This window comes from Callithrix jacchus, chromosome 14, assembly GCF_049354715.1.
Source record: "Callithrix jacchus isolate 240 chromosome 14, calJac240_pri, whole genome shotgun sequence".
Classification (NCBI taxonomy): domain Eukaryota; kingdom Metazoa; phylum Chordata; class Mammalia; order Primates; family Cebidae; genus Callithrix; species Callithrix jacchus.
Window position 1 is genome coordinate 70,857,195 of NC_133515.1, and position 14,447 is coordinate 70,871,641.

General features: G+C 35.3%; 1 protein-coding gene across 1 annotated transcript in view; it reads left to right on the plus strand.

Annotated features, from left to right (window-relative positions):
* LRPPRC (leucine rich pentatricopeptide repeat containing) overlaps positions 1–14,447 on the plus strand; it is a 113,814-nt gene that overhangs the window by 16,157 nt on the left and 83,210 nt on the right. Inside the window, exons 3-11 of the mRNA XM_008980761.5 lie at positions 646–768; positions 3,110–3,231; positions 3,332–3,390; positions 4,168–4,254; positions 5,434–5,560; positions 5,903–6,047; positions 6,363–6,508; positions 6,761–6,866; positions 6,948–7,055. Of these exons, the coding sequence (XP_008979009.3) occupies positions 646–768; positions 3,110–3,231; positions 3,332–3,390; positions 4,168–4,254; positions 5,434–5,560; positions 5,903–6,047; positions 6,363–6,508; positions 6,761–6,866; positions 6,948–7,055 (1,023 nt within the window). The remainder of the gene's footprint in view (positions 1–645; positions 769–3,109; positions 3,232–3,331; positions 3,391–4,167; positions 4,255–5,433; positions 5,561–5,902; positions 6,048–6,362; positions 6,509–6,760; positions 6,867–6,947; positions 7,056–14,447) is intronic.

The following is a 14,447-nucleotide window of genomic DNA, read 5'->3' on the forward strand; positions in this document are numbered from 1 at the left end:
TATAGTTACGTACATTTAAAGACCTGTGTCACATTCTTTCTCTGACTTACTCTTTCAACCATCACTACAATCAATTTTGGAACTTTTTTCACCCCAAAAAGAAATTCTCCAACTCCTCATCCCTTCCAGCCTTAGGCAACAATTAGTATATTTTTTATCCCTATAGATTTGCCTACTCTAGATATTTCATATAAATGGAATCATACTGTAAGTGGTTTATTTTTGCTTTGTTTAAAGTCAGCTTTCGGGGATATGTAGATAAAGCTTTTAGACATAGGGAGAAGTAAGCTTATATTGTAATTGATTATGGACCTAACTTCTCTATTCATGGATGTTAATTACACTGCTTTATACTATTTTCATAAGATACTGAGAAGTTTAGCCTTTGAATTGTAGCAAGCACTGCCTATAAGTTAGATTCTTTGTATTTTTGTATTTGATACAGTCTTGCAGATTATATAACATTAAAAAGTTGACTTGCAACTTAGTAACATTGTGTATTAGGATAGAATTTTCTAATTTATGGATACTCTCAGTTTGGGCCAGAAGATTTTTGAATATTTATAGATTTCTGTTTAAATTTTGCTGTTTATCTAGATGATATTGCTACTGTGTTAAATGTTATCCTAACCTTTTTTTCTGTAGGTGGCCCAGGTAGTAATCATGCCTTGCTTCTACTACGTAGCTGTGGTTCTCTGTTGCCTGAAGTAAAGCTTGAAGAGAGAACAGAATTTGCTCATAGGATATGGGACAAACTTCAGGAATTGGGTATGATAGTTTAAATATATAATGTTAAAAAAGGTGTAGCTATTTTTTCTTTTTGCAAAACAGTGTTTCTTTACATAAATGCAGTAATTCAGTTTTATGAAAGGGCTACTTGATTCATAATTTTTTAGTAGTAATATTTATTTGGTGAGGTATAGTGACATCTAGGGGCATTAACAGTAAATAATTTTTCATAACAAGTATTACTTAAAAGTATGATAAGTTAAAAAAGAAAAAGAACAAAATAGTAGTTTGTCAAAGTTATAAATGCACATGCCATTTGACTAAGCAGTTCCATTTGTTCAAATTTATAGATATACTCACATATACAAAAGGATATTCTTCATTGTGGCTTGTTTGTTGCAGTAAGAAATTGGAACCAATTCAAATATTCCTATCTAGGAGATTATGTAAATAAATTATGGAGTGCCTGTACAAAAGATTACTGTGTAATTGTTTTAAGAAATGAAGAAGCTCTTTATATACCAATGGAAGTGTTCTCCAGAGTATAAATAAAAATTAAGGTGTAGCTCAGTGTGTATAGTATGATACCATTTTGAACAAACGTATTTATACACGTGCATGTGTATACAATGTTGAAACATTTCTGGAAGGATGATAAACACTGGATACAGGTTTTACTGTACCTTTTTATACCTTTTCAATTTTAAGCCATGTAACGTAGTACATATTCAGAAAATTTGATAAAAGATCAGTCAATAAGATATAATGTTCATTCCTGATTTCAAAAAAATCTTAAAGTTTAAAAGGATGCTTCTTTAATGTGTTAAAAATCTAAAACCAACAATGATCATGTATAATGCAATGAAATAAGATGTGAAACAGTACAAGAAATTATTATTTTTAGATGATGTGATTGTTTAATCTATAAAATCCCAGAAAATCAGCTCAGATTAATTAACTGGACTTTGTGATTTCTAAAACAGAAAATGGTTAAAATAATCAAATAAAGTATAGCCACAAATAAATAAAGTATTTAGGACTGTCCTTCAAAAAACTGTGTAGGACCTATGTGAAAAAACTATAGGATAAAGACAGATTCTTTCTTCACAGTTTTGAGCAAATCTAGAATATATTTTGAAAAGTTGATTTTTTTTTTTTTTAGTTTAAAAATCTATAGATAAATGTTGAATTTCAGAATGGAAAAGCATTTTATAAGTATAAAAGGAGTAAAGTGAAAATAAAGTATTGAATCTCTAAAAATTAGAAATTTCTGTAGGCCAGTAAGTCATTGAACTGGGAGAAATACACGCAGAAAAGGTTCCATTCTAAAACAGAAAAGAGCATTTCACACCAATAATAACATTAATATCTCCGTAGAAAGATGACAGTGTGTTACTATCAAGAGATCTTTTAGCTTAAGTAACTTGTCCAGAATTACAGAATGAGATGTTGACAGAGCTGAGCTGTCTGTAAGATGGGCATGCTAAGTGTCTCAAAGTTGTTGTGAAGTTTAAATGAGCCGCTATATGTAGAACACTTAGCATAGTGCCTGAAACGTAGTTAAGTATGAAAGGAACATACCTGTTAAGATAAAAATATGTATTAATTTAGTGTAACAGGCCTCTGCTGCCTAGAATCTCAGTCTGTCCCCAGATACTGACCATAGGCCTGTGTGGTCACAGGAGTAGAATAAAGATGTGAAATTTAATTCATGAAAATGTAGTGAGACATGTTAACCACAAAATTGATATAAGGACCATGATGTCATGACTGAGTAGAATAAGACTGTGTGGTAACCTTATTTGATGTGACCCTAAACAGTAGGGATACAAAGAAAACAAAGGCCATTGGAATATAGATAATTAACAAAAGCAGACCATAGATTATGTTCATCAGCTGAAAATGGAATGCATCCCTCAGATGAAGGCTTTGAGTGGCCTAGTTAGTCAATAAGCAGAATTGCCAACAAAGTCTTACTGTGCAAAAGAACTGCAGTCACAATCCATTTGTCACAGTGTGTCTGTAATGTGAAGACTACTTAATGTAGAAAAATCTTGGTCACTTTTAAATATAGGGGTATTGTCGGGATTTTTTAACAGGAAGATAATTTTGTGCTTCATAAGTAAGAGGCCTTTTAATATCTAAATAGGCAGTTACTTGTAACTATATAGTAATTCAGTAATTACTGTCTTATATGCTTAACTTGCTCTGTTTGACAGAATATGTAGGTGATTCCGAGTGCTAAGTTAGATGGGTGAAATGCTAAAGTGATAGTTTTACTCTTTTTGTTTGTTAAATTTAGATCCACTTGATTTCAGTTGTGATAAAGCATAGGATTTTCAGTGCTTTTCTAAAAATTCATTTGACATTTCATTTGTAGGTGCTGTATATGATGTGAGTCACTATAATGCTTTACTTAAAGTCTATCTTCAAAATGAATATAAATTCTCACAAACTGATTTCCTGGCAAAAATGGAGGAAGCAAACATTCAACCAAATCGAGTAGGTAGTTGCCATTGTGAATATTTATTTTCACAGCCACTATTTTTTTATTTACCCAGAAAAAAAGTATTTAAAATTAACTGGCCTGTTTCATTGACAGGTGACATACCAGAGGTTGATTGCTTCTTATTGTAATATGGGAGATATTGAAGGTGCCAGGTATGCATCTATATGAACATGTTTAAGTGAACAAATTTGTACATCTGTCTGTTCACTTTTTGTTTTAAAGCTTCTTCCTAATGATGAAAATTGTTTTAGAACTATTTTAATCTAGCAAATCTGGTAATATGACTTAGATAAAATATAAAATTATCTTGTAAGAGGGAAAATATAAGTTAAAGTTGCTGTTTTAATTAAAAATTTGATTTAATGGGGCAGAGGTGTAAAATTGTTGAGCTATAAAGCTAACTTTGCTTTTTTTTTTTTTTTTTTTAATGTTTCTTAAGGGAAATGTTCTTAGCCATTTAAGCTGTATTCATTTATAAAACTGGGAGTAGTCTCTTTAGCCCACTGACTAATAGAAAATCAGTTGCATCATTTCTCTGCTTATGTAAAATTTATTTTTACTTATGAATGTAAGGTTTTGGAAATAAGGGATGAATTAGCATACATAATTTCATTTTTATCTAAATGAATCTTATGAAACTTTTATGCTTTTAGAAGTATAATTAGTAGTGTAAGACAAATTACATAATCAGATTTTTAAAAATCTGGTATTTGTATCAAGAGTACTTCAAGGCTATTGATACTTTATAGAGTGGGGTTTTGTGGGAAGGGGATCAAAGGGATTAGTTCTTAACTTTGTGATTTCTAAAACAAGTATGTAGTACTATTATATTTTAAAAACAAAAGTTACTCAAGGCCTAATACTATTCATGTTGTAAAGAGTGTTCTTAACAAACACTTCCAATGAGTATCTTTGTTTTTCCTTTGCAGCAAGATTCTTGGATTTATGAAAACTAAGGATCTTCCAATCACAGAGGCAGTATTCAATTCCCTTATTAGAGGGCATGCCAGAGCTGGGTAATGTTAACCTAAGATTTTGGTTGATGACTGAGATGATAAAGTGGTCTTTTTACTCCTTTTTTGTTTGTTAAATGGGGTTTAAATTATTGAATGTTATTATAGACAGTTCCTAAAATATGTTTGTCTACTCCTTCAAGAAAAAAAAAATCTAGGCCAGGCACGGTAGCTCACGCCTGTAATCCCAGCACTTTGGGAGGTTGAGGCAGGTGGATCATGAGGTCAGGAGTTCGAGCCTGTCCTGGCCAATGTGGTGAAACCCTGTCTCTACTAAAAATATAAAAATTAGCTGGATGTGGTGGCAGGTGCCTGTAATCACAGCTACTCAGGAGGCTGAAACAGGAGAATCGCTTGGATTTGGGAGGTGGAGATTATAGCGAGCTGAGATTGTACCATTGCACTCCAGTCTGGGTGACAAGAGCAAGACTGTCCAAAAAAACAAAAAATCTGTAGTTTGTGAGGTAGAGCATACTAACATTTTTGTAATGTGCTTTTACATTTGTTCTGTAAATCTGTTATTTGAAGTTTTAGAAATTGGGCTTAAGGCTGGGTGTGGTGACTCACATCTGTAATCCTAGCACTTTGGGAGGCTGAGGCCAGCAGATCTCTGTAGGTCAGGAGTTCAAGACAAGCATGGCCAACATGGTGAAACCCTGTCTCTACAAAAATATAAAAATTAGTATAATCCCAGCTACTTCGGAGGCTGAGGCAGAATTGCTTGAACCTGGGAGGCAAGAGGTTGCAGTTAGCCGAGATCGCACCACTGCACTCCAGGCTGGGGGACAGAGTAAGACTCCGTCTCAAAAAAAAAAATAAATTGGGCTTGATCAGAAGTATCTGCTCTGGAAAATATTTTTATTTTTGAAGAGTAATTTACTAAATGTTGTTCTTACCTCAGAAGTTAAGTCTGAGTCATAACCTACTTAATGTAAGAGGGTATATGTTATTTAATGTCTGCGCAATTATTATATATTTTTTTGTGGGGGGGATCAGATGTTGATGATTTTTATTATTTCAGAGACATATAACCAGTTTAATATACATTTGTTCTTTTCTGACATAATTCCAAATGGTACTTCACATTTTTTATTTTAATAAGTACATATTTTAGTTTGAATAACTGTATTAAATTTGGCAAGAGCCTAGTAATCTGCTTTTTTTCTTTTAATTAACATGTAGCGATATGGAAAATGCCGAAAACATTCTCACAGTGATGAGAGAGGCTGGAATCGAGCCTGGTCCGGACACATACCTTGCATTATTGAATGCATATGCTGAGAAGGGTGACATTGACCATGTTAAGCAGGTATGACTTAACGTCTAAATAAACACACTTTAAAATCATTTGTAAAAATTTGTGTTATGTTTTACATGAGGTGGGAAAGTGTAGTTTGTACCTGTTTTCAAAGATGTTTCCTTGCAGAGTAGTATTTATGGAGAATTACTATAGTTTAGTATCTTGATGCTGTTATATAACAGTTACTGTTGAATTAGAATATTTCCTGTTTTTTAAAAGAAGCCCTAAACCTTTAGGTGGTATTTTTTCCTACTTTTTTGAATCTTGATATTTTAATTTATTTAGCTTTAATACTTAAATAAAAAATACTGGTCTCTAACTCGGTCTTCTAATTTCTGGAATTCTCTATAGACTCTGGAGAAGGTGGAGAAGTCTGAGCTTTACCTTACGGACCGTGATTTATTGCAAATTATTTTTAGCTTCGCTAAAGCTGGGTATCCTCAATATGTCTCAGGAATTTTGGAAAAACTTACATGTGAAAGAAGATATATTCCAGGTAGTTTTTAAAAACCTTTACATGATTTTTATAAAAAGCTGAATTGCTATTCTTGTATGATGGAAAGGACATTTTCTAGCAACAGGCAATGTGGGAGGTAAATATAGAACTCTTAAAGTCAGTTTAGTAAGCCAGAAAACATGAGTTAATGAACATATGGGGGTGATTTGATTTGCAGGTGTTTCGTTGTTACTTAGGCAGATATATCTTTTTGACGTTTGAAATTCTTACTTTGTCTTTATTATCAGTGAATTGGTTGCAGTGTAAAAATAGTATTCAGTTTACTAACAAAAGATGTCTTTGTTTTCTTCCCAGATGCAATCAACCTCATCTTACTTTTAGTCACTGAAAAATTGGAAGATACAGCGTTGCAAATTCTACTAGCGTGCCCTGTATCAAAGGAAGATAGTTTAAATGACTTTGGCAATTTCTTTTTACGACACTGTGTGACTATGAATACGGTATTCTGTCTACTTTTATTTTGTAGGCAGTGTAGTTGGCAGTGAATTAAGATTCTTTAAAATATAAGAACATTTTTGAGATTAGACCAGTTGTAAACATTATAACAACCTTATTCTTGTGTTGCAAGATTTTCAGGTAGAAAGAGGATGCGGGGTCTAAATTGCTCATTTCAGAAGTGATAGAGTATTTGCAGCAGGTCAGATGGGTGGATGTTTGCCAATCCAGCTAATGTGGTGGCTTTTTTCCCACAGCCTGTGGAGAAGCTAACAGACTACTGTAAGAAGTTAAAGGAAGTCCAGATGCACTCCTGTCCTCTGCAGTTCACCCTCTCTTGTGCTTTACTAGCCAATAAAACTGGTACTACATTCTTTTAGTTAAAGCCAACCTAAGGAACTTTTGCTGAGTTAGCTTTGTGATACATTACAATATCTCTTTCAGATTTGGCAAAAGACCTAATGAAGGCTATGAAGGAGGAAGGTTTTCCTATAAGAACTCACTATTTCTGGCCATTGCTAGTTGGACATCAGAAGGAAAAAAATGTTCAAGGTTAGATTTTGCCTTTTACCAATTTGTAATGGTTCAGAGAGCCAGTATGATAGTTTGCACACACATCTAATTTGATTCTGTGGAAAAGCATACTTAATCCTGAGTATTATGAGAAAATGGAATTGTTTAAAGTCATAATAAAGTATTATGTGTAAGCATTTTAAAAAACAAAACATGATGGATTTTTTTATCTTAATTTCATTTCTTATTTCCTCTCTGATTTTGATATTCAAACTTATGAGTGTAGTTCTAAGCAGTTCATTGTTTTTAAGTTTTTTTTTAAAAACTATTTCTTAATTTTACAGATAGTGTTTGAAATCAGATTGTCTACCTTTAATAAAGATAAAGTTGTATATAAAATCAGATTCATGAAAACAAAAAAAGTGTAGCCATTTTCTCTGTGGACCAGTCTATTTCTTCTTAACTGAGCTTAGAATAATAGGAAAGACAGGAAAACTTTTATTGCAAAATGAGCGCTCATGACCTGACAGACTGCTGATTGAAGGGCAGAAATGTTCAGTCTTTCAGGTTCTTAAGTACGTCTAAGCATTTAGCATACTTTTCCCTTGTACACATGGGATATCTATAGGATATGAATAAGAATTGAACAAATATTAAATTTTAGAGTACAGTATCTAATTCTTTGGTTTGCATTATTGGTAATTCAGAAAGAGTAGTCTCATAAAAAGATGCTTTTAACAGAAGTACTTTCCCCTTGGGGAAACAAAAAATGGCCTTTTTGATTTTATCTCGAAGTATAATGTGCTTTAGAATGAGATGCAGAATTGTTAGTGTGACATTGGGTGACAAACAAAATGCACAAACAACAAAAAAAGTGCTTTTAGCAGACTTTCATATTGCAATTTTATTTTAAATATACAGCTGTCTTCTGGTTTAAAGGAAGTAGTGAAACAAGTATTCCCTAATTGTTTCTGGCTATAAAAGTCTCTAAATCCTTTTTAGAAAAATCTTTGCGAAAACAATATGCTAGTTTGATTAACTCTTTGTGTATCCTCCAGTTCTGAAAGCTCCAAAAGGTAACCTATAACCCAGTGTTTTTGAATCACAGAAAGTTTACATCATTCTATCAAACTCTTTGGACATGTTAGTATTGTCCACCTTTACACAAGTATGAACATTCTTTTGGTACCAGTTGAAATGTTTGTTCATCATGTTAATGTGCTTTCTGCAACCATGTCACAATTGAATTGGTTACTACATTTTTACTACCTAGTAAACATAAAAGAGTTAGGTAACTTCTTTCTATAGTCGTAGTAGTTGAAATAGTAGAAAATGGGCTTTATCTGAAATCTGCCTTTTCTTAGAATGTCAGAATTTAGATTTTAAAGGTGCCATATTGAAGGGTGACATTACATGAATGAAGTAACTGAGGGCTACACAGACATTCAGTGACTGGCCTTAGCTTCCATGTCTAGCTGTCATTAGGCTGGGATTAGGACGAAGGTTTCTGTCCTCCTCTTTAAATATTCTTTTTTATACTATAACCCTTCCATATTCAACTTTTATAAGTACTATGCTATGTTTATTTTCTAAAAATTCTTAGCTACTGTTTAAAAAATTAGATGCCAGTTTTTACATGAAGAACATTGCTAAAAGAGATAGCCGAAGTTTTTAATCAATGAAGGTTTTGTCTGAAAAAATATAAAAGCTTATGCTTTATTGAGAAATGTGTTCTGAGAGTGCAGGAGATTGTCAGTTGTTTTACAGTTTTGAAAAACAATATATTCTCCTTTGCAGGAGGTCTTGAAAGATAGAAAGTATATATGCTACAGCCTTCTTTTATGTAACAGGGAAACAGCTGTATGTATTCTTTGTAGTTTCTTTAGTATAATGTAAGAAAGTAACATTCTTATTAGTGCAATGAACTTATGCTTTGTCCAGTGAAAGTCAGATAAGTTGCAGTGATGGAGGATGTGCTGGGTTTCATAACGAATAAATAAAACTCTTCAGGAAATCAAAGAAAGATATTTGGAGGTCAGATAAAGTGGAACCAGGAGTTTTCAACAATAGGAAAATCAAGTTAAAAAAAAATACATATACTTTCTTTCTTTCTTTTTACTGTGACACAGCCTCAGGAGGTCCTGAGGGCATGTATGCCCTGTATAATGAAGTTTCTGTTGAATTTTTCTGGCTGCAAATTTAGCCATCACCAGCCTCCAAGAAAGATATTTATAGTTACTTCCTCATGGCTCATCTTATTAGTATTTATCTCTGTGGCACAAGTGGAAAAGTTGTCACTTAGAATAATGCATTTCTAGCCAGTTGGCCTGACTTTTAAGAAATAAGCTAACAGTGAATATGGATCTGTATCTCTGGGTATATTTAGAAAACATAAAAGTAAAAATGTGAAACAGGTAAAATACATAAAGAAGGGAAGGGCTGATCAGAAAGCCTAAATGCCAGTTGAGTGAAGTGGTTGAATAGAAGAAAGTTACTTTTCTTTTTCTTTTTTTGAGATGGAGTTTTGCTCTTGTTGCCCAAGCTGGAGTGCAATGCGTGATCTCGGCTCACTGCAACCTCTGCCTCCCAGGTTCAGCCGATTCTCCTGCCTGAGCCTCCTAAACAGCTGAAATTACAGGTGTGCACTATTGCACCCAGCAAATTTTTTGTATTTTTAATAGAGATGGGGTTTCTCCATGTTGGCTAGGCTGGTCTTAAACTCCTGACCTCAGGTGATTCACCCACCTCGACCTGCCAAAGTGCTGGGATTACAGGCATGAACCACTGCACTCGGAGGAACTTACTTTTAAAAGAGGAAGCAATTGCCTCCTGATAAAGTGAGTGCCCTGGGTAGAGTGTAAAATCCTGTGAAATGAAACAGTCATAGTCAGTGAAAGTTGTTAAGGCGAATCATGTATCTTTCCTGATAGTTGTGGACTGTTTTAATTTTCATAAAACTTTTTAAATGAAGACTTTCTTCTAGATTGATAAACTTTCTCATGGCTGTGTTGAAATATTTTTATTAGATTATTAAGTCTTATTTTAGATTTTCTAAGTTCACAGAGGTTTGGAATCTATTTATATCTAACTTAATATAAGATTATTTTAATTTTCTTGTTTTGAAAAGAAATGTGAATTGTATTTTTCATCAGAATTTATGTAGATAGATCAGTCACCTTTTTCCTTCTTATAAGGTAAATGCTTCTCTCCTCCCATCTGACTATAGTTATGGAACAGAATATCTTTCTTTGTCTGCTCCCTTGGGCTGCCTGAGAGATTGATTGAGCTTACCTGAGCAGAAGGTGTGAATCCAGGTTTTCTTGAGCCTGCTTTAGTTTAAGGTAGAAAGATAATGTGAGTTGGAAATGCTAGCAACATAGATAATCTAAGTGAACAGAACGTACTCCTCCTCCTGATAAATGTTATTGGAAAAAATGAAGAAATGAGAATGAAACATATTTCAGGCTTAGAAGATGGAGTGAAGGGTTTCATATAAGAATAAGAATCTTTTAGATACAGTCAATTTGGTGGTCAGTTTTCACAAACATTGGAAAATCTATCCAAGAAACTTTTCAGGATTATGTATTATTTTGATATAACTAAAAAAAATTAAGTCATTATTGCTACTATTAGCATTTATTTAGGCTGGGTGTGATGGTTCACGAATGTAATCCCAACAATTTGGGAGGCTGAGGTAGGGGGATCAGTTGAGCCCAGGATTTGGAGACTAGACTTGGCAACTTGGCAAAACCCTGTCTCTACAAAAACTATAAAAATTAGCCAAGCAAGGTGGTGTACTCCTGTAGTCCTAGCTGCTTGGGAGGCTGGGGTGGGAGGATTGCTAGAGCTTAGGAGGTTGAGGCTTCATTGAGCCTTGATCACTGCCACTGCAGTCTAGCCTGGGTGAAAGAGTGAGACTGGGCGTGGTGGATCACGCCTGTAATCCCAGCACTTTGGGAGTCCAAGGCAGGTTGATCACAAGGTCAGGAGTTCAAGACCAGCCTGGCCAAGATGGTGAAACCCCTGTCTCTACTAAAAAATACAAAAATTTAGCCAGACATGGTGACGGGTGCCTGTAATCGCAGCTACTCAGGAGGCTGAGGCAGAGGATTGTTTGAACCAGCTACTTGGGAGCCTAAGGCAAGAGAATCACTTGAACTCGGGAGGCAGAGGTTGCAGTGAGCCAAGATTGCGCCACTGCCCTCCAGCCTGAGTGACAGAGTGAGACTCCATCTCAAAAAAAAAAAAAAAGCCATCACATACAGACAATTATTTAGTAGTTAGGGTTCTGCACATATTTTTTCCTTTAATTTTAGTGACCACCTTGAGGGTTAAGTGGGGAGCTTTATTCCTCTATTGCCAATAGGGAGCCACTGAAAATCATTTTTTGATGGCAGAACAAACACTTGATCCCAGTTCCTTCTGATTCCAGGAAAAACGTGTAGGTTTTAGCATTTTTTGTAGTGTAACAATTAGGACACTTGGTTACTTATTCAAGTTCTGCTTGTGGTCTTGGAGAAATTACTTTATACTTTTTTTTTTTGAGATGGAGTCTGACTCTGTCTCCCAGGTTCAGTGAGATCTCAGCTCACTGCATCCTCTGCCTCCCAGGTTCAGGTGATTCTCTTGCCTCAGCCTCCCAAGTAGCTGGGACTATAGGCATGTGCCAGCACACCCAACTGAGTTTTGTATTTTTAGTAGAGACAAGGTTTCATCACGTTGGCCAGGATGGTCTTGATTTCCTGACCTCGTGATCCACCTGCCTTGGCCTCTCAAAGTGCTGGCATTACAGGCGTGAGCCACTGTGCCCAGCCTACTTTTGTTAGATAAAGATTCATTGACGTTCTTTCCCCTACTTTAAAAAATTGACACAAACTGTATACATTCAAAGTGTACAAGGTGATGATTTTATGTATAGGTACATTGTGTCCTGATTACCATAGTCAAGTTAATTAACAACCATAAACATTAACACCCATAGTTAACCATTTATATGTGTGCATGAGTGTGGTGAGGATACTTAAAATCTGTTCTTTTACCAATTTCAAGTAAACAATACAGCGTTGTTAACTGTAGCCACCATGCTGTACATTAGACCCCTAGAATGTACTCATCATGTTAACATAAATTTTGTCCCCTTGACCGATACCTCCCCCATCCTATTCCCTGGCAACTGCTGTCCTACTTTCTGTGTCTGGCTTACTTCACTCGATTAGTTGACTTCTAAAGGCATTTCAGCCTTATTTCTTTAGAGAAGCACACCATTGAAACCTGATTGGAGTTTGACACACTGATCTAAGCCAAGTGGTAATAGTGAAATTATTTGTGTTCAGGATGTTATAGTTCTGTTGTCCTCAATCTTGCCCTAAGAATTTAGACCACAAGAATTTCTTCCATGCCTATGAGTAATATTTCAGTTCTCGGACCTTTACTTCATCTATTCAATAGGCGTAGACTATTCTATTCATTAAGTGCCTCGACACATATTGCCTTGCATAGTCTATGGGTGGTAATTAGAAAGATTTAGCAAAACAATATGTGTAAAAGTGTCTAGAAGGCACAGTTCATGGCATATTTCCATTTCTAATGTGTAAGCTACGAAATTTTAGCTCAGAAAGGTGCGCAACTTCTTAGATTTACATTGCCATTAAGTACCAAAACCAAGGGGGAGAGCTGAGTCTTTAAACTCTAAAGCCTTTTTTTTTTTGTCACTTCACCAGAGTATCTCACCAGCAACTTAGCTATTTACTTTAAGCCTTGGTCCTGAAAACAGTTATTACTGGTCAGAAAGGACACTGAGGACATTAGATTAACACAAATCTGTTACTAGGAATTCAAAAACAATTTAGCTCTGTCCTTTCCTCAGGTGCTTAGTAATTTTTTCATATAAAGAAGAGCACAGTGAGACTTGCCATCTTTTATTGTAGTTGTTAGTAGTGATACCCATTGAATTATTAGAGGAATAGTTTAAATTTTGTTTATAAGTATTGCTAGGCCTCTTTGTACAGTGCAGACCAACTGTATATGCATGTTCTCGTAAATTTCAATAAGCACATGCTTCGTTTATTGGGATTTTAAAAAACATTATTATTTGAGATGGAGTCTCACTCTGTTACCCAGACTGGAGTGCAGTGGTACAATATTGGCTCAGCTCACTGCAACTTTTGCCTCCCGGGTTCAGACAATTTTCCTGCCTCAGCCTCCTTAGTAGCTGGGATTGCAGGTGTCTGCCACCACGCCTGGCTATTTAAAAACATTATTATTTTTGCATCTTGAAAAATACATTTAAATCTCTAAGATTTGAAAATAGGAGGTTATTCTTCCCAGCCAACTTTGCAGAGATATGAATGATAAATAATTGTGTATCTAAATCTGTGTCTGTCTATCATCTATATGATAAACAACATGATTTTTTGCAGACAAGGTCTCACTCTGTCAGCCTTGACCTCCCAGGCTCGAGATTTTCCCACCTCAGCCTCAGTGGGACCACAGGCACACATTACCATACCTGGCTAGTTAAAAAAAAAAAAGTTTTTTTGGTAGAAGCAGAGGTCTCTCTGTGTTGCCTTGGCTGGCCTTGAGTTCCCAGGCTCAAGCAATCCTCCTGCCGTGGCCTCCCAAAGTTCTGGGATTACAGGCATGAGCCACCTCACCTGGCTATGTTTTGATATATGTACATGTTGTGAAATCATTACCACAGTCAAGCTAACATATCCATTACCTCAGCTAGTTACTTTTAAAAAAATATTTTGTTGGTGGCTCACACCTGTAATCCCAGCACTTAGGGAGGCCAAGGCAGGTGGATCACGAGGTCAGGAGTTTAAGACCAGCCTGGCCAATATGGTGAAACCCTGTCTCTACTAAAAATACAAAAATTAGCCAGATATGGTGGCACATGGTTGTAGTCCCAGCTACTGGGAAGGCTCAGGCAGAAGAATGGCTTGAACCCAGGAGGTGGAGGTTGCAGTGAGCCAAGATCATGACATTGCACTCCAACCTGGGTGGCCGAGCGAGATTCTGTCTCAAAAAAGAAAAAAAAGAAAAGAAAAACATTGTGGCCAGAAAATAATTGACCTCTCAGCGAATATCATGTATATAGTACATTGCGTCCAGAACTTATTTACCATATAACTGAAAATTTATATCTATTGACCAGACTCTCTTTTCCCTCACCCTTCCAGTCCTGTAGCAGAGTTCTATTTTTTAAAGATTCCATATATAAGTGAGATGATACAGTATTTGTCTTTTTGTATCTGGCTTATTTCACTTAACATACACTTTACTATATTTAATGTTGTTGCAGATGACAGGATTTTCTTTGTTTTTAATACTGAATAATAGTCCATCTGTTGATGGCATTTTTCTACATCTTGGGTCCTGTGAATAATGCTACAATGAACATGGGCGTGCAAATGTTTGAGATAGTGATTT